A 23,187-nucleotide genomic window follows, 5' to 3' on the forward strand; every position below is an offset into this window, starting at 1 on the left:
TTTGATTTATCGACTTATTCACAGATGGTACAGATATAACCATTTGGCGGAAAATCTGAAGAATTTGAGATATACCTGGAACGAATGGATCATCTTTTTGCGGTGAACGAGATAACAAAAGAAACAAAAGTCTCAATGTTTATCACGCTAGCAGGTTCTAATGCATATCAAACACTGAAAAATTTATCGGCACCTAAAAGACCCGGTGAGCTATTATATAGAAAAGTGGTACAGCTTTTATTAGCACATTACTCACTACCTACGTTTGAAATTTATGATCGATTTATTTTTAATAAATGCAATCAGAAAGTAGATCAGTCGAGTTCTGAATATATCATTGAAATTCGTAGACTTGCGAGTACGTTTAACTTTAAGTTATTTTTGGAGGAAGCATTACGAGATAAATTTGTGTGTGGGTTAAGATCGGAAAATATTCAACGAAAATTATTATCAGATAAAAAATTGACATTTCAATGTGCGTGTAAAGCTGCTCAAGCAGCAGAATTGGCTGAAAAACAAGTTAGGAATTCGTCTGAAGAAACTAGTGTAAATACTGTCAGAAACACCAATTATAATAAGCCAAAAGTGATCGGGTACAAAAGTAATAATTCATTCAATTTTAAAAGTGGTGAATGTGAAAAGGTTTGCAACAAATGTAATCGTCAGCATGCCAAAGTGTCCAGCCAAAAGATGGAGATTTTTCTCCTGTCAGAGATGTGTGTCCTACGTCCAAGTTAGCACATTGGTGAACAAAATCAAGATAACAATATAGTTTCTAGTGTATATATTGCAGATCAGCCTGAAGAGGTAAATAATGATCTGTATGTTTTAAACCAGGTATGTAACAATGATAATTCAGCTCATGAAGTGAGGTTAATTGTTAATGAAGTGCCAATACAGTTTAAAGTCGATACAGGTGCTTGTAAGACTTTAATAGCCCACAAAATGTTTGTTGATTTGTTAAATGTACATTTAAATAAAGTTTCGGTCAAATTAAATTCAGATTCAGGTCAAAAGATAAGATAGTACCAATAGGGGACTGTAGGGTCAATGTATGTAATGTCCATTTTCGACGGAAAAAGCCGTTTTCTGGATGTCTTGTGGCTCGATTTCAATCTGGTGAAATCCAGACGCTAAATTTAGTGTTGTGAAGTATTGGCATCTTCCTAGTTGGTCCAATAGTTCTGATATTTGTGGTAGAGGATAACAATCTTATACTGTGAGTTCGTTAAGTTTTCGATAATCGATCACAACTCGTCATTTTTGTTTTCCTGACGCATCTAATTTCTTCGGTACGACCCAGACTGGACTCGACCAGGGCGAGACGCTTTTCTGGGTTATTCCTTCTTCTAACATTTTATTAATTTGCGTCTTTACCTCTTCCTTATGTATTTGATGATATCTATAGGATTTAGTGAAGATAGGTTTAGCGTTGTTTGTTTCGATTTTGTACTTGATTTCGTTTGTGAAGGTCAGTTTGTCGCCTTCGACATAAAATATCTCTACTTATTCAGTACATATATCTAGAATTAGTTCTTGTTCTTCGCAATGTAGATGATCAATTCTTAGTTGTTCTTTAATTATTCGTGTTCTATCTACTACGGGTTCTTTAAAATCATTTCCGTTGTAGTATAGGTTGGCTCCGAATTTTTGAAAGGTGCGATTGAAATGTCTGAAAATTCGATTGTCTTCGGCATAGCATTAGCGTTTAGGACGGAAGTTGAGAATTCTCTACTTTCGTCTACATGGACTAATGTATGAGGTAATCTAACTTTTTCTATTTCTTTAGCTGATAATATGGCATCTGTATTTGATACGTTGCATTTTAGTCTGCATATTTGTTCGGTCCGGCTGTCAATGGTAATTCTGGTTTTTCCTTTTATTCGTTTTCTTTCCGGTCTTTCAAGATTTTTGTCTTAATCTCGGTTTTTTACGATAGTGTATTTTTCATTCATAGGGTTTTGGTATTTTAAATTTGATTCCTGTTTAGAATCTGATTTAATTTTTATTTTAGGCTCGTTTTGTCTTGTTTCTGTAGGGTCTGTCGGTGATTTGTCTTTAGGAGGTGTGTTTGTCTCGTGTCCTACTTTGTGAAGGTTGAAAGTTTTAAAATTTGTAAGCAACTGTCGGGATTTGAGATGTATTACGCATTCATAATGATCTAGAAAGTCTAGGCTTATTATGCCATCGAAATCAATGTCTAAATTCTTTTAAATTGAAAATAAAGACTTTGTGAGGATTATCGTTAGTGAAGGGAATCAGGACAGATTCTGTTATTAACAATTTTTGATCGGTTATACCTTGAATAGTAACGTTTTCAGGAAATCTATTATGATAATTGCTTGCTGTGTTTTCTTTGAAAACAGTGATTCCAGCAACTGTGTCGATTAAAAGTTTAAAAGTGTTGGTAGCATCGTTAATTTAATATAAATTTTTGGAACTCATTGTATGAAATGAGGTTACATGAATGTCTGTTCGGGAAAATTGAGATCCGGATGAAAGTTGATGAAAGAGGTCCAAGTTGAGTGCTTGGACTTGTTCTTGAATATTCGTAATATCCGTGGAGTGGTTCGTATGATTGGAAGGATAATTTTGATTCTGAAGTGAAAGAAAATCCTGATAATTTTGTGTGTTAGTGGTTTCGTAAAAGTTATCAGTTTGTGGATTATTTTCTGTATAATAATCTGTTTCATAGTTTTCATAGTTATCGGTATTATAATAATTATGTGTACAGTAATCGTCTGTATAATAGTTAGTCGTCATTTCATAAGGGTATTCGTTTAAAACATGTGCCCTTTGGAAGTTTGGGTTTCTTTGGATAACAGATGGACGATTTTGATTTTGAGATGTAAAGGAAGGGCTCTGTTGGTTGAAATTTGGATTGTTGGAGGAGTATTGATTCCTATTAGGGTTCTGATTGTTTTGATAGTTGTTAGGTCCATTGTTATATTGGTTTTGGTAACCGTGTGGGCTAGAAAAAGTTTGGTTTGACTATACGAAACGTGAAGAGCGGCATTCAGTATTTAGATGACCAATGCGGCCACAATTTGTACATTTTGTAAACTGAGATGAGGGTCTTCTCATTGGTTGAGAGGGTTTAGGAATAGTTGATCTAGAATTAGATTTTTGTTCTTAAAAATATGACAATTGAAGTCGCGTCGAATACGATTGCTTGCTTCAATGAGATCTTTTGGATTACTAGCCCTAATAATTTGTCCTAGACGGGGTTCTAAACCGGTTAAAAGTGTGTTTAGTCATGGTATCGATTAAGTTACATTGGGCAGTTTTTTGATGTGGGGATAAATTTGCTATTTGGATCGAGGCGTGCATTTTTACATTCAGAACTTGTAAGCGGTCAAAGAAAGTTAGAAGAGATTCGTTAGATAGTTGTGTTAGTCTTTGTAAGTCTTGTATTAAGGAGGTCAGGTCTCTACTGTCTCCGAAATGTAGATTTAGTATTTGTTTTATTTCTGTATAAGAAAGTGGCTTTCTAGAATTAATAAGCTGTGCAGCTTTACCTTTGAGTTCATTTTTTATGTGAATCGTTAATAGAACGCGCTGATCCCCTGTGGCCATCTTAAAAGCACAGTCGCACGCATCTAAAAATGTAGAAAGAGAAATCGGATCGCCTTCAAATTCTGGGATAAGGGAAAATATTTCCGAAAGCTTATATGGTTCGATTTCTTGTTGAGTTTGGGAACGTGTCTCGGGCATTTTTCGAGATATTTTTAAATGAAAATGAAAAATAGAAGATGGGGAAATATAAAATGTATCAGTATATAAGGGAGAAAAAAAATGTGGTGTTATATAAAGGGCAAAAATGTATCAATATAAAAATATCAAATAATAAATAAAAATGTATCAAATATATCAAATAAAAATATATCAAGAAAAAATATACCAAAAATATAGCAAGTAAACAAATATGTCAATAAAATATCAGTATAAAATAGTATGAAAGAAATATGTTAATATCAATAATTTCAAATATTAGATAATCAACTTGTATTTTTTTTATGTATCTTGATTAATTGACTTGCAGTATAGTCAATTTCGTAAATTATTATAACAACATTATTAACGAGATGATTCAAAATCCACTTACAAAAAGAAGAACATCGGGACGCCTGTTTCTCTCTGCTCAGCTATGAGGGGCTTCACTAGGTGTTCTTTCCGTAGATTACAGGAGTGAGGTTATTCGGAGATGCTTTCTTCTTTAAGGATGGTCTTGTTTCCATCCATGGGGTCATGACCACCCCCAAAACAAAATTAAATATCAATAAAAAAATCCTAAAAAAATATAATTTAAAACTCATCAACCCTATAAGCAGGAAGTTAAGAGTTAAAATGATTCAAACTCATTTATTCTAGGGGTAAATGTAGAATTATACGAAAGCCTTTTTAAATTGCTCTTTAAAAAAATTAACAATTCTAAATACAGTAATACCTCGACTAAGACTTCCACGAATTCAGAGTTACGCGATTTTCAAATTTTGTCAATTCGTCATTTGAGTGCCAGAGAATCGTTCGATTATCTATGACATAGAATTACCGCCCACACATTATTTTAATTTACCAATCGTTGCCAGCTGTTGCTGACAATTTGTGAGAAAAATTTCAATACCGAGTAAAAAAATATTTCACTCACTTATAGCCTAATATGCCTAATTATAGAAATAACTATTCCTTAATTATATTATGTTTTTTGTTGAATAAATTAATTTAAATAAAATGCTGTTTACACTTATTCTTAAGGTTTCTTCTTCATTACGGAAGGGTGGTTATAACTACAGCAAATTGCTCTCGTATCTTGAGCTGTTCTTAGTGTCGAATGTGTGTCCATGCCTGTCCAGTCTCTTACATTCATCAGCCAGGAGCATTTTTTTTCTTGACCTCTTTTTCCTTCTACTTTCCCTTCCATTATGAGCCGTAGAAAGTTATATTTTTCTTCTCTGTAAATATGTCCTAGATAAGTCGTTTTTCTGTTATTTACAATATTTACGAGTTCTCTCTCAGTCCTCATTCTTCTCAGCACCTCGTTATTGGTCACGTGCTCTGTCCACGAAATCTTCAGCATTCTTCGAAAAACACTTCAAAAGGCTTCTAAACCCTCCATACCTGTAATTTCGAGAGTCCATGTTTCCACTCCGTATAGCAATAAGGAATAAATGAATGTTTTTACAAATTGATATCGGATAGCCAACAATAAGTTATGAGTTTATTAGGAATGTTAAATACATTCATTAATGTTTACACTTACATTGAGTTATTGCATTTAAATTACTTAACTTTGGTTTATACTTATTTATCCTTGGTGTGTTCTTGATTTTGTAGCTATAGTATAGGTGGGTTTAAATTAATTGTCTTTAAAATACCTAGTTTAAATTGACAGTCCTGGATTTTTCAGTATTTATATTTTAATAACTTTCCTTTGGTTTAATAGTCTGGTACACTTGATTTTACTGTCATAGAGTATGTGGGGTTAAATTATTTTCTTTTTGTTCAAGTTTAAGACCCCTTAATGGGGTCTTTTAACTTAATGGTATTTTGGTTTTAATAACTTCTCATTAGTTTAGTATATCGCTTAATAATTATTGAGAAAATGGTTCCCTTACATGAGGCACAAATTATAACAATCGTAAAGGTGCAAAAAATCTAAATCCTATATCAAAATCACCCTCAGGGCCCATGACCCCCCACCCCGACAAAAAATTTCTGGGGATCAGCCAGTGAAAGGTGCAAAAATCTAAATCCTGTATCAAAATCACCCTCCAGACCCATGACCCCCCCCCTGACAATAAATTCTGGATTCGCCACTGAGCACATGAGATAAAAAGACAATTTTACCGTAAATCCTCTAGGTATCCTAAATTTTGTAAGAGGAATAGAACTGTGTGAGCTAATCTGATCATTGACAAACCATTAGAAGGCATGAAGGAAGGGCACAATAGATATTATAGGTCACAGTGTAACTTCGTTCATCGAACGATTACGTAATACTTTTAGTTCTAAATACACAAATAACTAATTGTGAATATATGCAAATATGCAAACTATATCTCAAAACTGACCATGTAACACCATGTATCTATTACGCTAAGATTCACGAGAAAATATTTGAAAATAATGTACAAGATTGAGGTAATGTATATATATATATATATATATATATATATATATATATATATATATATATATGTATATATATATATATATATATATATGTATATATATATATATATATATATATATATATATATATATATGTATGTATTCAAAAAACTTTTTTGGGAATAGGTTCATTTAAAACCAGATATTATTAAAAGTTTTTAATTTATTCAAAAGTTGACGTTTCAACAGGTATTCCATGTCTTTATCAAAACTATATCTAAAATTTATTGATTATTTTTATCATAGTATTTATAAAAAACTAATAAAAAAACTTACTAATAAATATTAACATAAAAAACGATAACACGAGAGACACCCTTTATTTCAAACAGTGATTAAGCAAATAACACTAGAGTACTACGTAGTAAGTGCCTTTTTATTAAGTCTAAGCTTTCGTCTATGTTTATAGACTTCATCGGAGTTCAAACTACAAAACAAAGGATAGTTCTGACAATTATAGCCTACTATAAAATATTACAATCTTTCCAAATATTAGCTCAAAAACTTTTACTACTCAAATCACCTTGACAATTTTTTCTCTGGGGTTACCCGAAATATCTCGTTTATGTTGACAGACCAACTAAACTTACATTATTTAAAAGATAGCATACGTCGCGAGATGCAGGGAATTACTGTAAAAACGATCTATAATTATCTTCAGAGCTTCCACGATAGATTTTATCATTGTCAACAAATAAATGGACAGAATTTTGAGCAGTTGTTGTAACGAAGAAATCGTAATTTAGTTTAATTGATTAATTTTACGTGTTAAAAAAATATACATTATATTTACTTCAATTATTTAGTAATTTATTGATTATTATGCTATGTAGCAACAGAATAAATAATAATCAGAATGCCCACTCTGTTTGTCAAGATAAGTACGAGGATCTCTTTCGCGCAGACGGAATCAGCCATGTTTTAAACGGAATAAGTTCTGTTCAGTGAAATTTTATCTGGTGTGCATAGAAAAATTAACCCGGTTTTTAACCCAATATTTTATGTCGTACTTTTAGTTGAAGAATAGATTAAATTATTTCAAATTTACTAAATGATTAATCTCTAAAAATTTAAATTATGGTTGTGTCATAGCTTGTCATAAATTTCTCAATCCGAGTCTGTGTTTCCGTTTAAAATACGGCGATCGCGAGCTGACACACTTCAAAGGTGGCATCTGAGAGTGGGCATTCTGATTGTTATTTATTCTGTGACATAGCTAGAATTTTTGAAAAATGGAAGAAATAAGATTTTCTTTGACATATCACTCAAACCATGTTGGTACATATTTGAAAAAATCAAAGTGATGACGTCATACAAATTTGTCATAATTATAATTTTATTTATTTCAAAGACGTATAATGATTGTACAGGTTTTACATTTAAATATAAATTGTTCAAACTATACAACTTAACTAGTTAAAATCTACGTTTTGTATTTAAGTTCATGGTAATAGTACTGTAAAATACAATAGAAGTATTAGACCAATAAAGTAAACAAAAAAAAAGTATCATATTTGTGACACTCAATTGGCCAGGCCAAATTAGGTCCAAAAAAATCGACTGCAGGAAACATATAGGTTCTTGATACAGAGGTCCATACTACTTAAAACAACTGTCGTTTGTCTGGCCGGTTCAGTGCCAGGAAAAAAATCTTATTTCCCTGGTCTATATATTTTTCCTTCTATTTTATGAGCTATTGATTATTTCTTATTGGGAATATGCTCTTCCTAGGTATAATACTGCCATATCATCTTTTTTTCATCGTTATTTCATACTGCATCTTCTAACAAGAAACTTTATTTGATACATAGAGGGGTTTAGCGTGAGAAAGTAAGTAAATGATGCAATAATATCTAATAACACTGGGAAACAGAAAATTTGTTGCATTTGTACAAATACTTGTTTTTAATTAATTAAAGTTACCGATTTCAAATATGAATTTTTTCCCCTAATGTTGATTCCTACAGTATCAGAGCCATGCTAAATCGTTTTTTTAATAATATAATTAATGATTTTGGTGTGTGGTAACTCTCCCTAATGTAATTTTTTTTACTTGTAAGCTATTAAGTTTTCGTAGATTACAATTTTTATGTTTTTAAAAGTTACATAATTTTTAAAAATAAATTATTTATATAAAAATTTAATTTCGTAAATCGATTTTTTTGTTTAGTAATAATTTTGCAAAAGTTTGAAACATTCAACGGAACTCACAAACTTATTTCTACTTAGTACAGATCCTCTCCTAGCCAGAACTTCGCTTATAACTCTTGCCTTTGTATACTTAAGCCTGACAGTCTTGAAGAATATTCCAGCAATAGTCCGCCATCATATTAATGTCCCAACGTCCTTGGTAGCGCTCCGCTATCGTCATAAAACCTTGGTGAAAGAGTCCCCTCTGCTTATTACTGACATGCCCAAGTTTCTCAGAAGGACTTTTTATCAAGGTGACTATTCAGGAAATGGAGCTTGATACTCTTATTACACCCACGATCGCGAAAACCAAATATTAATAATTAAAGTCTCACAATTGTCAGCTTTTTTGTTTCGGAGGAAATTTTGTATAACATCTTTAAAAGAGATCATTTTGAAATAAAAATTCTTTGTGGTGTATACTGCTGTGTGTGTGTCATCGAACATATCTGCTTTGATCTTCTCGTACTTCAGGTGAGACAATTGGGTCGTTCACAACGTTTGGCATCCCAGCTACAAGTGGTTGACATTCAGGCCAGTTTTTCTGGGTTTAATGAGTATCTCTAGCACTACAGTTCCACATGCAAATATAATCTGGAAACTTTGTCTACCCTCTCCATTAAAAATTTCGATTTCAGATTTGAATTCTGTGACTACAAAATACCTCAGATTAGTTAAAATTTCATGCAACAAAACAAAAATTTTTTGTTCCCCAGTGAATAGCTATGACAAGGGGAAACATACTTAATACTAAAATAATACTTTGTTTATAGACGACATTAAAAAATGGAAAAATAATACCTATCATAATCTATGTCGAGGCAAGATGTATTGACTAGTCTAGTTTTTAAGTAACTCTATTCTTTGCTTTTTTTGTCCAACGAATACATCTATGGCAGCATTCGTCTACACAGCACATTCAATATTAATGATTGCTAAGTCTCAAGTGTTAATAACTAAAACGGAATTTTTAAAAACAGGATTTGTTGCGGTTGAGAATTTCGCAAATACGTTTTTATTCTTTATAACAAGATAAGCATAATTTTGATGAGGTGCTGGTAGCAAAAATATTCAAAATTAAACACGATAATTTGGATAACTCTGGGAACAACGAACATATCCGAAACAGTATACTCATCATCATCATCACAGCCTCTATATATCTGAAATCTAGTTACTGAATTAACTGTTGTCTGAATTTTTATTTAAAGGACTTCAAACTGATTCTCAGTATGTGGAAATATTACAGAAAACACTCTCAAGAAAAATATTAAATCAAAGTTACCCAACAATTATGAAAAACCTCGATCTTAAATAAGTTTTTTTATATCAATCCTTTTTTCGATATTAACAATTAGCTGATAAAGCGCTGACAGATTTTCGTTGTTAATTCACTATTCACATGATCTTACTTGGAAAGTTAGATTTCAGAAGGAAAAAAAATAAATGTAAATGTGTTGCGTTAGTGGATGACAGGATCATACAAATGTATGATCTCAAACATCAGGAACAATCAATTCTGGATATGTAAATAAACTATAACTATATAAACTATAAATATCCTATAAACTACGATAACAATGTACATTTACAAAATACCCGCCGCAAAATTCTACATTCCTTGATAAATCTAAATTAACTGTATGGGCGTAACAAAGAATAAATATTGCATTTGGCAATATTTCGGAACTCTAGCAAATCAACTGTTATCAAATCGTGCCATTAATTAGTATCACACAATCATAAGGTTGAGCCTGTTGAACTAGTTGGTTCGCTCAATTTAATTCATCAAACAAATGTAAAGTGTAAAGAAAAAGATAAAATAGGAAAAAAGAAAAAAAACAAGAAGAAAAGTACAAAGAATAATTCAAAAATTCCTCAAAAAATTGAAAATAATATATAATCTCTGAGCTACAACCCGAAATTAGTAACTCAGAAAAAAGCACTTGACGATTGAATGAAGATTAATAAATCACCAGGGAAGGATGGCCTTACAGTCGAAATAATGGGAAAGTTAAGTCGAAAAGATGGGTGGGAAAGTTATAAGAGAAGTTTTCAAAGTTTAATGGCTGGGATTAAGCCATCACGCTATTATTGCTCAAAAAGGAGACCAAAAAGAAATTAAAAATTATAAATTAATTACTAGACTTCATATTATGTATAAACTGCTAACTAAAACAGTAACCAACAGACTAAATTCTAAATTTGACAGTTACAAAATCAAAGACCAAGCAGGTTTCAAAAAAGGCTACAGTACATATTATCATCTATTTATAATGAAGGTACTAATTGAGAAAGTAAACGAATATAATTTATAAAACTGATAATTTTAGTAACTGTTGAAAATTTTTTGATATGAATATATTGCTGTTAATTGCGACTTTGAAGTTTGGTAATGTATTTAATACTAACAATGAATTAGTGCACACGACAAATTTGTTCCACTGGTTTTCACAACACCATTTAAGGGTCTTATATATAGCACAGGCTTCAGTGGAAAATATGCTGGATTGATTTTTAGGGTAAATGCTTTTTTAATCCTTATTTTTGGTACAAAATAAGCACTGGTTATACATGTTACTAATTTTGACCCATCTGTATATATTGCAATGTAATCTGAATAGTTACTTAAGATCTCCTTCAGAGTATTATGACAAAATTCAGTTTGGTATTTAGGAATAATAAAGTTTTAGACAGAACACCTGACAAAGTCAGGTGTGGTATGTTAAATGATTTCCAAATAGGATTATAAGGAGTATTTATTAACAGTTCATTGCAAGTTACAAATGCTTTGCAAGTGGTGGGGAATTCTTTTTTAAGAACGTAGCTGTTAAATCAGCTGTATTTAATTGATTCATTATTTTGGCATTATAGCTGCAGTGATAATGTTGCCATAAAGTATTTGCTTGCCAGATATTCTCTGCGCAATGAGAGTGGGTTTTCAAGGGTGTAGCTTCATTTGACGTACAAATAGAAGTTAATGAATACACATATTTGGCACAGATATTAAAATTAAATGAAGACAGCCAAACTATAGAAATAGAGAGACGAACAAGATTGCCATTGAGATTCGTTTGGTAAACTTAGCTACATATTGAAAAATAAAAAATATCCTCAATATATAAAAAAGAAACTATTCAGCCAGTGCGTACTTCACGTCCATCCATACAGATGTCAAACTTGCCATTCACAAGAGCTAATATGGCTAAAATAGTGAAGACACTAAGAGCAATTGAAATACAAATGATCAATATATGACTGTAAGAGAAAAGGTCACCAACTTTTGTTATCTGGGTGCAAACTTAAATGAACAGTGGGACCAATCGACGGAAACTAAGATACCTAAGATAAGGATCGAGAAGGCAAGATCAGCTTTCGTCAAAATGAAAAAAATCTTTAACAGCCACGATATAAAATTGGAAATAAAAGTTCGTTTACTAAAATGCTACGTATTCTCCGTTCTTTTATATGTTGAGGATTTTTTGGATACAGAGTTACCAACGAAGAAGTACTATATAGAATGGGTAAAGAGCGCGAACTAGTCATAACCATAAAACGTCGCAAACTAGAATACCTGGGCCATATAATGCGCAATGAACAACGATACAACCTACTTCGGACCATACTTCAAGGTAAAGTGCATGGGACGAAGAGGTCCAGGACGAAGAAAAATATCCTGGCTGCATAACCTGCGAAAATGGTTTAACTTAACCACTACCGGACTTTTCAGGGCAGCAGTCAACAAAGTCAGAATAGCCATGTTAATGTCCAACATCCGTAACGGATAGGCACCATAAGAAGAAGAGAAAAGGAGGAATACCTGGATAAGAAACGTCAATAGCATACTATTAGACAAAAATATGAAAAATAGACCAGTATTAAACAGATTGGAGGCCCTGGACATAATTAAAAACGAGTGAAACCATAGATCAAACACCACGCTGGTTCGAGGTGGATGCACATGGCTCCAAATAGAGAAAGGAGGAGCGAAGGGGATGCCTATGTTTAATATTGTTTCACGATGTTTCAAGAATAATATAGATAGATATACTCTCAAGCAATACTTGAGATGCAGAATCATCCACACTTTTAAAAATATATAGGGCACTTAAAATAATATTATGCCTCAAAGGTGTATTCCTATGCCAATAATTTGTATTAAAACAATTAGATACTATTAAAAACACAGCTAACGACTATAATTTGTCCTTTCCATGGATTATACAAACTCTTATATGCAATATAAATTAAACCAACTTCTCAAGAGTGATACCGTCATTTATTACAAAGATACATACATTGTTCATGTTGTTATGACAATTACTCATTCAAAATTCGTTTAAACTCATTTTCAAACTATTTTTATGTACAAATAGTGCTAAAAAAGAGGTACAATGTTTTCATATTTAATCACTGATGCTATGATAGTGTCGCATATCCGATATTGTATAAAATAGAATATATAATTTTATTTGCAGATTGTGTTCCGTAGATCAAGACTACAATGAAGTTCTTATTTCTTGTGATTATTTCATATTTTGATCAATATGGTTAATATCAAGCTTGAAGTAATATCTCGGACGTATCTATCATAATCCAAGGCGATACAGTAGTGAAAAAGCAGTGTGGGAAGAAGATGAAAATATTGGCTGAGGGATATTGGTAAGAGAATGGTATGGTTATAGCGCAAAGCAATTATTTATAAACATAAGTAAATTGTATTACTTTGGAAACAGTTTTTTTTCTATTCATTAACGTTCTTAGTTTTTATTTTTCATTAAATGTTTTGGTTTCATACTGTTTATTTTTACCACTACAGCGTAAAATAGTCAATAATGGGCGATTTGGCACCGGCTGATATCGTTAAAGCTGTAGCAATGATCGTAGGTGGTCGAGTTAAAGTAATATCAATTAAAATGTCTGGTAAATCAAATTCGAGGCCTCATAGTACTGTTAAATGTTGGAGAGGGAAACTGGAAAATATATTACAAGATGAGGTCAAGGCAGAAAGCCCAAAACCACGGCTGTAGATGATTGATTGTATTGCAGATATTCCTACATAGACATCAAATAGCGAAAAAAAGTACAAATAATAAAATAATATACTTTTCAATGCCTAAATACTAGTAAACCATAGAATAAATTCAATTTTGAATTGAGCACTTAAGTATAATTTAGTCACCTTAATCATCTATAAAATTTTACACATTTTGTTGAACACTCAAAATAATTCTTAAAAATATCACATATAACTAAAACACATTTTTGTGTAGTTGACAAAGTTGTGTTCCGAAATCATTTAACGAACTGAACACATAACCAGACTTTTAACACACAATACATAACCATACATAACCAGATAAAGTTTTACTTTAATCAGAATTATAATCATCAGAACTAGAGTCAGTGTACAAATTGGGCTGAATAACAATTAGAGCGGTTGTAGGATCCATTATGCGGTATTGATTTTCTTTGTCGATAACAAGAATTATTCCAACTCTCACTATCAAACTCTTTGACTGCTTGGCATAATTATATTGTCTAGCAGCACTGTGCTCAATGCCGGTGACTGATTGCATTTCAGTAATAAGGTGGCAAGCGTAAAAATAGTATGTCCTTGTCTCTTATATAGTTCTTCAAGTACGTATTCTTTGTTAAAATTATGGTACTTTACAATATTTAATAAATATGTCTTTAAAGGGACTCTTTTAGAAAGGCATATGTTCTGATCTCTCAAAACAGTTACAATATCATCTTTCTTAGTACTAATATTGGGTATTTTTGTTAAGAGTCGGAAATGATAAGAAGCATTGTCCATGAAAATTACAGAGTTGGGCGGAATATTAGGTAGAAGTTGTTTCTTAAACCATTTTTCAAATAAATGAGTGGTCATGCCTAGAATAAAGTTAAAAATTTCGGCTATTAACACACCGAAGACCTGAAAACTGCTCTAATTAAAATATGGAAGAATCTGTGGAAGAAGGCAATGATCAAGAAGATCATTAGAAGTACGAAAAGATAAGTAGCTGCATTCATAAGGGTCGTGTGAGACACAGACGTTGTTTGAAAAACAAAACCTTTTTTACAAATACACTATTTTGTCTTTTAACAGCTTCAAAGCGGCATAAAACGTACGAAAATGCAACGTCATTAGCTAGATACTATTTTTAATGCTTTCTTGTAAAACATTATTTTCTTTGCTAGACGACAAAAAAGTTATAAAACATAACTACGTTTCTTTAAATTTGTCGGTGCGTTTAGGCATATTTTATCACTTTGCAATCTTAAGTCAACACAAATTTTTATTAAACTGGATTCTTATTTTAATAGTAAGTTATTTTGATAGTATGTTTTCAAAATGAGATCATAAAAATTAACTTGAATACAATAAATCTTTTACAACTTTCTAATCGGAACCACCATGGTTCTGTTTTTTATGCTTAGCCATATAATGTTTTAGTTTAGTCTTATAATCACATTTATCACATTTCAAATACTTCAATCTCCTCTTATCCGTATGCACATTTAACACGTGCAAACTCAGATTTATTTTCCTTTTCGTTTGGAACTTGCACTTTTTCTCCTCGCACTTGTACATCTTCACTTCTTGGTCTTTGTGGTTTTGACTAATATGTTCGTTGAACGTTTTTAATACATTAGATATGAAGGGACAGTGTGGGCATTGGCGGTAGTTTTGGGGATTTTTGTGTTTCATCCGAATATGTTTCCTAAGTGTTGGACTTCTATTCGTTTCGTATTTGCAGGTAGGACATTTGTATATTAGAGGTTCCTTAGGAAATTTGTGTTTTTCCTAAAAAAAAAAGAGGATTACGTGTCAACACATATATGTGAACCTTTGAAGTTATACGAGCCATAACAACTATATATTGGGACCAATTAAAATATATTCAGGTGTTTGGCTGTTAATTTATTATTATTATTTAAATAATTACGATAGTAATGCTAAATAAACAATATTTTAAATGATAAATAATCACAAGACGTCATTAATATTTTTTATACAACCCTATATAACCTATTATTGTCATGAGGATTATCAAAAGATGTAGAAATTAGTGACAACTACGTAATAGGACAGTATGAAGTTAGCTAAAAACTTAACCAGACCAACTAAGCTTCGAAAACAAAGCAATTGGACACGGAACAAACATCACTTTATTCTACAGTTAATTTCTTGTCAAATTGCAGAATCGCTGAATTATTCCAATAAAATGGTGCGTAGTATCTCTATAAATTCAAAAATTCGTGAGTTAGCGATTAAAAATTATTGCCGCAATAAAACAATCCGTGAAGTGGCGGACTATAATTAAGTATTTTCGGGAAACAGTAAGAATCTTAGATAAAAAAGGTAAAAGCCCAGGTGTCCAACACTAATTTCTGAAAAGAACAGGAAGATATTAGTAAAAGTTTGCAAAAAATTTAAGAAGAAATACTCTAAGGCAACTTACAGCTGAATATAATCATGGACCTGGATTAAATTTGTCAAGGGAATGTAGTCGCATGTGGATACATAAATCTGGATTAAAGTTTTTATAAGGTTAGAATGCAGGTAGAAATTTAAAAGTGTACTCTTAAACTTAACAAAAACAGAAACAAAAATTATATTTCCTTATAGACGAAAGAAAAGCCACTGTTAACAGCAAAGCAAAAGCAAGTCAGACTCATGTGGGCAAAATATAAACTTTCTTGGTCGGTAGAAGATTGGTCCCGAGTAATTTTTAGTGACGAATAAAAATCCGACGTATGTGTTGATGATGACCGCAAACGAGTTATTCGCACTAAGCATGAGGTTTGTCATAAGGACTGTTTGAAACGGCCGTAAAATTTCCTAAAAGATTGATGATTAAATATGACTGAAATATGATTAAATAACACAATCAACGTTGCATTTAGATCGAGATATGTCCCAAATTTATGGAAAATAGCTGAGGTTATAATGATACCAAGACCAGGGAAAACACCAAATGAAGTCTACATCCATAGGCCAATATAATTTTTACCAGCTTTTTGAGAAACTCTTGTCAAAAAAATAAACCAATAATAGAAGAGAACAAAGTGATTCCAAACCACCTATTTGGCTTTAGAAATAAACATTCTACGATTGATCAGGTACACAGAATTACCAACACTATTGAAAAATCATTAGAAGAAAGTCTGTTCTAGAATATTTTTCGACGTAGCTAAGGCCTTCGACGAAGTATGGCATGAAAGTTTAATCTATAAACTCAAAATTCTTATACCTAAACAATATTGAGAAATGTTGCAGTCTAACATATCTGACAGATATTTCATAACTAAGCAAGAATACGTGTACTAAGATCTAAAAGAAATCAAAGCAGGAGTCCCTCAAGGAAGCTTATTAGGTCCGGTTTTCTACCTGTTATATACATACGATATACCTGAACTAGAGAATGATACTATAGCCACCTTTGCAGATGGTACTGCTATCCTAGCAGTAGGTGATGCCCGCGAAGAAGCAAAACATTCCAATTAAAATAAGTGATGCCCAAATACATCTACAAATGTATCTTCCGAAGATACTTGGGTGTCACATTTGAAGAAAATGTATTGGCTGATGGGAATAAATTGAGCATTGTCCATACAAAATAAACAACTGCTATACAAACAAATACTGAGACCACTATGGACGTATGATTGCCAACTCTCGGCTGTGCCAATTCAAGTAATATCAAGATATAATCCAAAATAAGGAACATCGTTGATGCTCCTTGGTATATCGGAAATGTCGACTTCCACAAGGACCTTGAGGTGAAAAATGTAAATAAAGTTATCAAGAAGATGGCAGGTAGTCACGACCAAAAACTCCATAGGCATGTAAATATCGAGGCCATTCAGCTCCGCGATAATACCGGGTTAGAAAGAAGATTCAAACGAAGAAAGCTATTTGAGTTAGTGTAAAGTGTTAACTAGTGTAAAAGCAGAGCATAGTGCTGTGTTGTGTGTTAGCTATAATGCATAGTTGTTAGATAAAATTAATATGAGGACACCATAGGTATAAGTCCTTAGAATATAAGTATTATTTAGTAATTTAAGACAAAGAAGAATTAATAATTGTTTAACTGTGACCAGATTCCGGAGGTATAAATACAGTTTAGGTGTTTAATAAAAAATAGAATAGATACACAGAAAACCCGTGGTTTTTAATTAACATGCAAGACGTTAAAAAATGTAATAGGTATACAAATAACTTACATGCACGTGTCTATTGATGTTCTTTTTTGATTTAGTTTCATAAGGACATGACAAACATTTGAACATGTCTACCTCCCAATTTTTTTTATGCGTCAGAATGTGATTTTCTAGGGTTGTTTTTAATATGCTTTCATATGAACAATGGGGACATTTAAACATCTTCTTTGGTTTGGGAGGTTCTTTATGTCTGAAACAACATTTTTTTATAAAACAAAAATCTACTTATTTGGCATTGAGAGAAAGTAATCTCCAATCATGTATGCAAAACACCAGAACAAAATATTTTCAGTAAACATTTATATTGATATTTGACCCGAACTTACTTTATTTCATTTCTCCAACGTGTAAAAGGTCCAAATTTAATATGAATGGGTCTATACATTTATTGTTATTGGCAGACCTATTCTAAAATTCAATAAGCTATGCCTACTTTAGCAGGTGTAAGCCTCTAATAGGACCGCATTTAGGATTATCTTTTCGTTTGACCAGAAGTATTATCTTGTAAAATACGAAATTTATATTTTAATTTTGCAAAAATTCAACACAAAGATCATGATTGCTTTTAGTTATTATTCGACAATAGGAACCATTTACACAGGTCGAAAAAAACCAAGAAATTATTTTATTTATCTCAAAAACAGCCAACAAATTTTATATACAAAAAATATCCTTCAAAAAATATTTTGAAAAAATTATAAATAAAGTTTTATTTATAATCTTTGTTATAGTTATTTGTACGATTCCAAAAAGTTTAAATACTGCAAAACGGTTAGTTTTTTGGAATCAAAATACAAAGTGATTTATAATTCGTTTGAGTTCGACGTAAATATACGACAGAGTGCGAGATCTCGGCCATTTTTAAACCTTATTTCTGGTGTAATTGATGAAATTTAAATGAAAACTAGATTTAGGCATCTGCAAATTTGATGTGGTGTATTTTCCTGCGCTCTCATGTTTAATCTTTGCCCAGATGAGTTCAAGTCTCCATTTTTGCCATTTCATATTTTTTATGTTTTTTTACGATTAAGCATATGTTGAAAAAATTTTATATTTTTGGAACGGAGCCAATTCTGGATATTACTTTTTTTAGATTCACATGTTGGTATTTTCTCTATATTACGAGAATGGTACGGTGCGTTGTCAAAAGCAGTAATATATTTTTGGAAATATTCACCAATTTTCAAAATATTGACCTGTCTCTGGATCTGAACCTGACTATCTGTTCATGATAATCACATACTTATTCGACTCAAATGCCCAAAGGGCATTTGGAACAAACCCATTCTCGCTGTGAGAAATAATAAGTCTTTTACCTTTTCCTAAAAATTTAAAGTATTTGTAAGTTCTGAGATTTGACATAATGTAGAATTTAAGGGATCAGCTAAATCTTTTAGAAACGATCTGTCAGCAAAATAGTAATCTTAGGCCAGTCCTTCATTTGACAAAGGCAGAATATTGAATTAAATTAAAAGCAGCTAAAAGTAGTCACTTCATGAGACAGTTAAACGAATCATCAAATAAAATTAAATGTATTTGGCATTTAGTAAACTTAACAGTCGGGAAACAAAATAACTCAAAAGTACCTAGTGATGATAACAGTAATTTAGCAGACAAATTTACCCACCATTTTGTTGAAATGGCTCCAAAGTTACTTGCCGCTTTGGATCCTACTAAAATAGGTGAGTTTACATCAGCATCAAAAAACCGTAATAGTTGTTCTATGTTTTTATATCCAACTAACCCACAGGAAATAACTAGTATAGTCGAAAGTTTTAAATCCAAACACAGTTGTGGTTTTGATCAGATTTCCCCTAAGTTATTAAAACAATGCATTCATGCTCTCGCAGATCCACTGACGGATATTTGTAATGCCTCTTTTCAACAAGGAATATTTCCTAGTATGTTTAAACTATCTATTGTAATCCCTTTATTCAAAAGTGGCGATAAAGATGACCTTAACAACTATCGCCCCATAAGTCTCTTATCTGTGTTTTCAAAGATAATTGAAACTCTGGTTTATACTAGAATGAACGCATTCCTAAAAAAGCATAGTGTCTTGCATAATTTTCAACATGGTTTTATATCTTCTAAGTCTACAACTACAGCTCTTGCAAATTTCGTCAGCTTAGTGTTGGATGCTTTGGACAGACGAGAGAAGGCATGTGGTTTATTTCTCGATTTGTCCAAGGCTTTTGACACTTTGGATCATAATTTGTTGCTAATAAAACTTGAGGGTATTGGTATTCGTGGTGTAGTTCTAAAATGGTTTACTTCCTACCTAGAGAATAGAAGACAAAAAGTAAAGATAACATCTAATGAACTTACAAACGAATCAAACACATTGGATATCCATTATGGTATCCCTCAGGGTAGTGTATTGGGTCCTCTACTTTTTATAGTATTTATTAATGATATGGTTTTGGTAACTAATTCACTGACTGGGGTTAACGTCATCAGTTATGCGGATGATACTAACATTCTAGTCACAGAACGTCTGATCAAAATTTGCAAAATAAAACTACAAAGATACTATCCACCATCAACAGTTATTTCTTATGCAACAAATTAGTTTTGAATAAAGAGAAATCAAAGTATATGATTTTCACGTCAAATAATTTATTAAACCATCAAGCCACTATAGAAGCAGCAATAGATAAAACAGACTGCACGAAGTTGCTGGGGTACTTCTAGACAGTAATTGTAAATGGTCAAACCACATTTCTAATTTGAAATCCAGATTAAGTAGCACATGTTATGCATTGAGAATTCTTTCACGTCTCTTTCATACATCAGTATTAAAAACAGAGGTTGTACCTCTGAATTAGAGCAGATATTCGTACTTCAGAAAAGAGCTATTAGGATAATGTATAAAATGAAATTTAGAGATTCTTGTAGAGGCATCTTTAGACAAAACAATATTCTTACAATTCCTGGTCTGTATATATTTTCGTGTATAATGTATTTACATAGCAAAATTTATGAATTCAATAAATTTCAATTTAACCATGTTTATTCAACAAGATTCAGAGACAATCACTTTATGCTTCCACAACATCGTTCTGTTTTGTTGGTAGGTAGCACACATTATGCAGCCCTAAGTTTCTTTAACAAATTACCAATAGATATACGAATGAATTTACATCAGCCAAACTTTCGGAGGTGTGTACATCAATACATTTGTGAACTAGAGCCATATTCTAAAAATAACTTTTAAGTATGTTTTATCGTGTTTATTAATTTATATACTTTTAAGATGTATTTCAGTAACTTTGACTTGTCTCATACATGTACTTTGTATAATGTTGTGATCAATAAATTTGACTTGACTTGACTTGAATGTAATAAAATACTTACAGGATTTTTTAATCCCATTGTTAATGCATCCAAAAAGCTTGTTTAGACGATTTGACTGTAGTGTCTTCCCATATTTTAGATTTTGTATGCCCAGCGTTCAACCATGTCTCATACAGATAATAAATTTTGCGCTCCTCTTCTCTATAAGTCCTTATCTGTTGAAGATATTCTCGTTGCCACACCACAATGTAGTCACTGTAATTTTTTTTTAATATTCTATAAAATGTGGTTTTCGTCAAATTTGGCCATTCAGGATCATCGTTCACCTCCTTTAAAATCCAATTAACGGTATGTATTTCGTTTCTCATAAAAAATTTTCCTTAAGGTTGATCTTCACCCTCGATTAATTTGTTTCTGATCCTAGAGATGGCTCTACTGCGGCATACTACTGTGGTAATTTTTTTAACTTAATCGTAGATTTCTACATGATGACTCTGTAATATTTTCAAACCCTAATATAAATTACAGTTTTCTATCATTATATCCATTGGCTGAGTTGCCAAGTTGTGTAGACAATAATTTTATCAAATACCTAGTAGACCAAATAAGCAAAGATATCTTTAACATCTTTATGTATAATATTTTACTGCTCCGCTGTGTCAATCGGAATATTAAGGTTGATCTTCACCCTCGATTAATTTGTTTCTGATCCTAGAGATGGCTCTACTGCGGCATACTACTATGGTAATTTTTTTAACTTAATCGTAGATTTCTACATGATGACTCTGTAATATTTCCAAACCCGAACATAAATTGCAGTTTTCTATCATTATATCAATTGGCTGAGTTGCCAAGTTGTGTAAAGTTGTGTAAACAGTAATTTTATCAAATACCTACGCTATAACTTATAATACTAGTAGACCAAGTAAGCAAAGATATCTTTAACACCATCTTTATGTATAATACTTTACTGCTCTGCTGTGTCACTCGGAATATAATAATTATCTAAACAGTTTTATCGACAAAGAAATTATTGCGGCTATATCTGTGAATATCATATTACCATTAAATTGGTACATCATATTATATTACATTTTTGTTGATATGTAGTTAAAAATTAAATGATCTGGTATTATGTAATATTTATACTATCTCAGTCTTTATGGATTAATACACTTTACTATGTCTTCATCAAATTAGTTCATTTGTTTATTGTTTGTTTGTTCTTCATCAAATTAGGTCATTATTTTTAATGGGACTGATTGTACTTTTATTTTAATTTTGTTTAGGCTTCTTAATACCATAGTGAAAAGTAATCACATTTTTATCTCAAAAAAGAAAATATTACGATCACATCACAGCTACAGAGGGAAATTAATTACATTTACTTTTAAGTAAAGTGCATACTCAATTTTTAATTGTAATTAATTTGTTCCCAGCTCTGATATCTAATAAAAAGTCTATATTGTACCAAAGTATCGTTATATTATACGCGTTGACAGTACACGCAAAAATTTTAACAACGCATACATTTGCCTTTAGGTACTGAACGTAAGAGAGTATGCAAAATATTCTTCATGAATACCCTAGATATTTCCGAGAAAACCATCAGATCTGTTGTGAAAAAGAACAATAACTGTACTGTCAAAGGCATTCAGGATGAAAATTTTAGAGGAAGACACAATAATCATCACCAGATTAATCCATCTCTACGACGACGTTAGGGATCATATTAACTCCATTCCGAGAATCGAGAGCCATTATTGTAGATCTCGTTCTAAACGCGAATATATAGAAGGCGGTCTTACCATTGCTGCTTTACACCGAAATTATGTTACTATTTATAAATGTGTTTCTGAGGATAAACAATATATTCCACACCAAATGCATGATCACATTTTTGTGATAGACTTTAATATCTCCTGTCAGCCCAAGAAAGACCAGTGTGAAGAATGTACATTCTCTAATAATGCTGACGATAAACCAAGTTTACAAGCGAAACAAAAACCAGATGAAAGAGAAAATTCTTTCAAGGTCAGAAAAAGAAAAAGACAAACAAAAAGTTACTGAGATATTTATAGTTGCAGTGTATGACTTGAAGGCTGTAATGCCTTGTCTACAGGACGAGGTCTCTAGTGTTTATTATATTTGAAAGTAAATGTACTTAATTTTACAATTACCAGTTTGTGGCTGTTTTGTATTGAAGTAGCGATATATAGCGAGTATATTTTAATATACAATACATACAACACAATACAAAATATACAAAATAGGGGGGTTTTGGGGGTTACACCCCCC

At 31.8% G+C, this 23,187-nt stretch overlaps 1 protein-coding gene and 1 long non-coding RNA gene across 5 annotated transcripts in view; one reads left to right on the top strand and one right to left on the bottom strand.

Annotated features, from left to right (window-relative positions):
- The first annotated feature begins 309 nt into the window (after nt 1-309).
- Nucleotides 310-14,423, top strand: LOC140450145 (uncharacterized). Its single transcript, XR_011951975.1, has 2 exons — nt 310-837; nt 12,840-14,423. It is a non-coding gene; the product is annotated as an uncharacterized lncRNA (long non-coding RNA).
- Nucleotides 14,424-14,719: 296 nt separating this feature from the next.
- Nucleotides 14,720-23,187, bottom strand: part of LOC140450127 (uncharacterized) — a 29,028-nt gene continuing 20,560 nt past the window's right edge. For all 4 annotated transcript variants that reach the window (XM_072543580.1, XM_072543582.1, XM_072543575.1 and 1 more), the window contains exons 5-6: nt 17,596-17,782; nt 14,720-15,172 (exon numbers count right to left, since the gene is read on the bottom strand). In XM_072543580.1, coding sequence (XP_072399681.1) covers nt 14,768-15,172; nt 17,596-17,782 — 592 coding nt within the window. In that variant the 3' untranslated portion in view covers nt 14,720-14,767. The remainder of the gene's footprint in view (nt 15,173-17,595; nt 17,783-23,187) is intronic.

Source organism: Diabrotica undecimpunctata, chromosome 1 (genome assembly GCF_040954645.1).
Source record: "Diabrotica undecimpunctata isolate CICGRU chromosome 1, icDiaUnde3, whole genome shotgun sequence".
Taxonomy (NCBI): domain Eukaryota; kingdom Metazoa; phylum Arthropoda; class Insecta; order Coleoptera; family Chrysomelidae; genus Diabrotica; species Diabrotica undecimpunctata.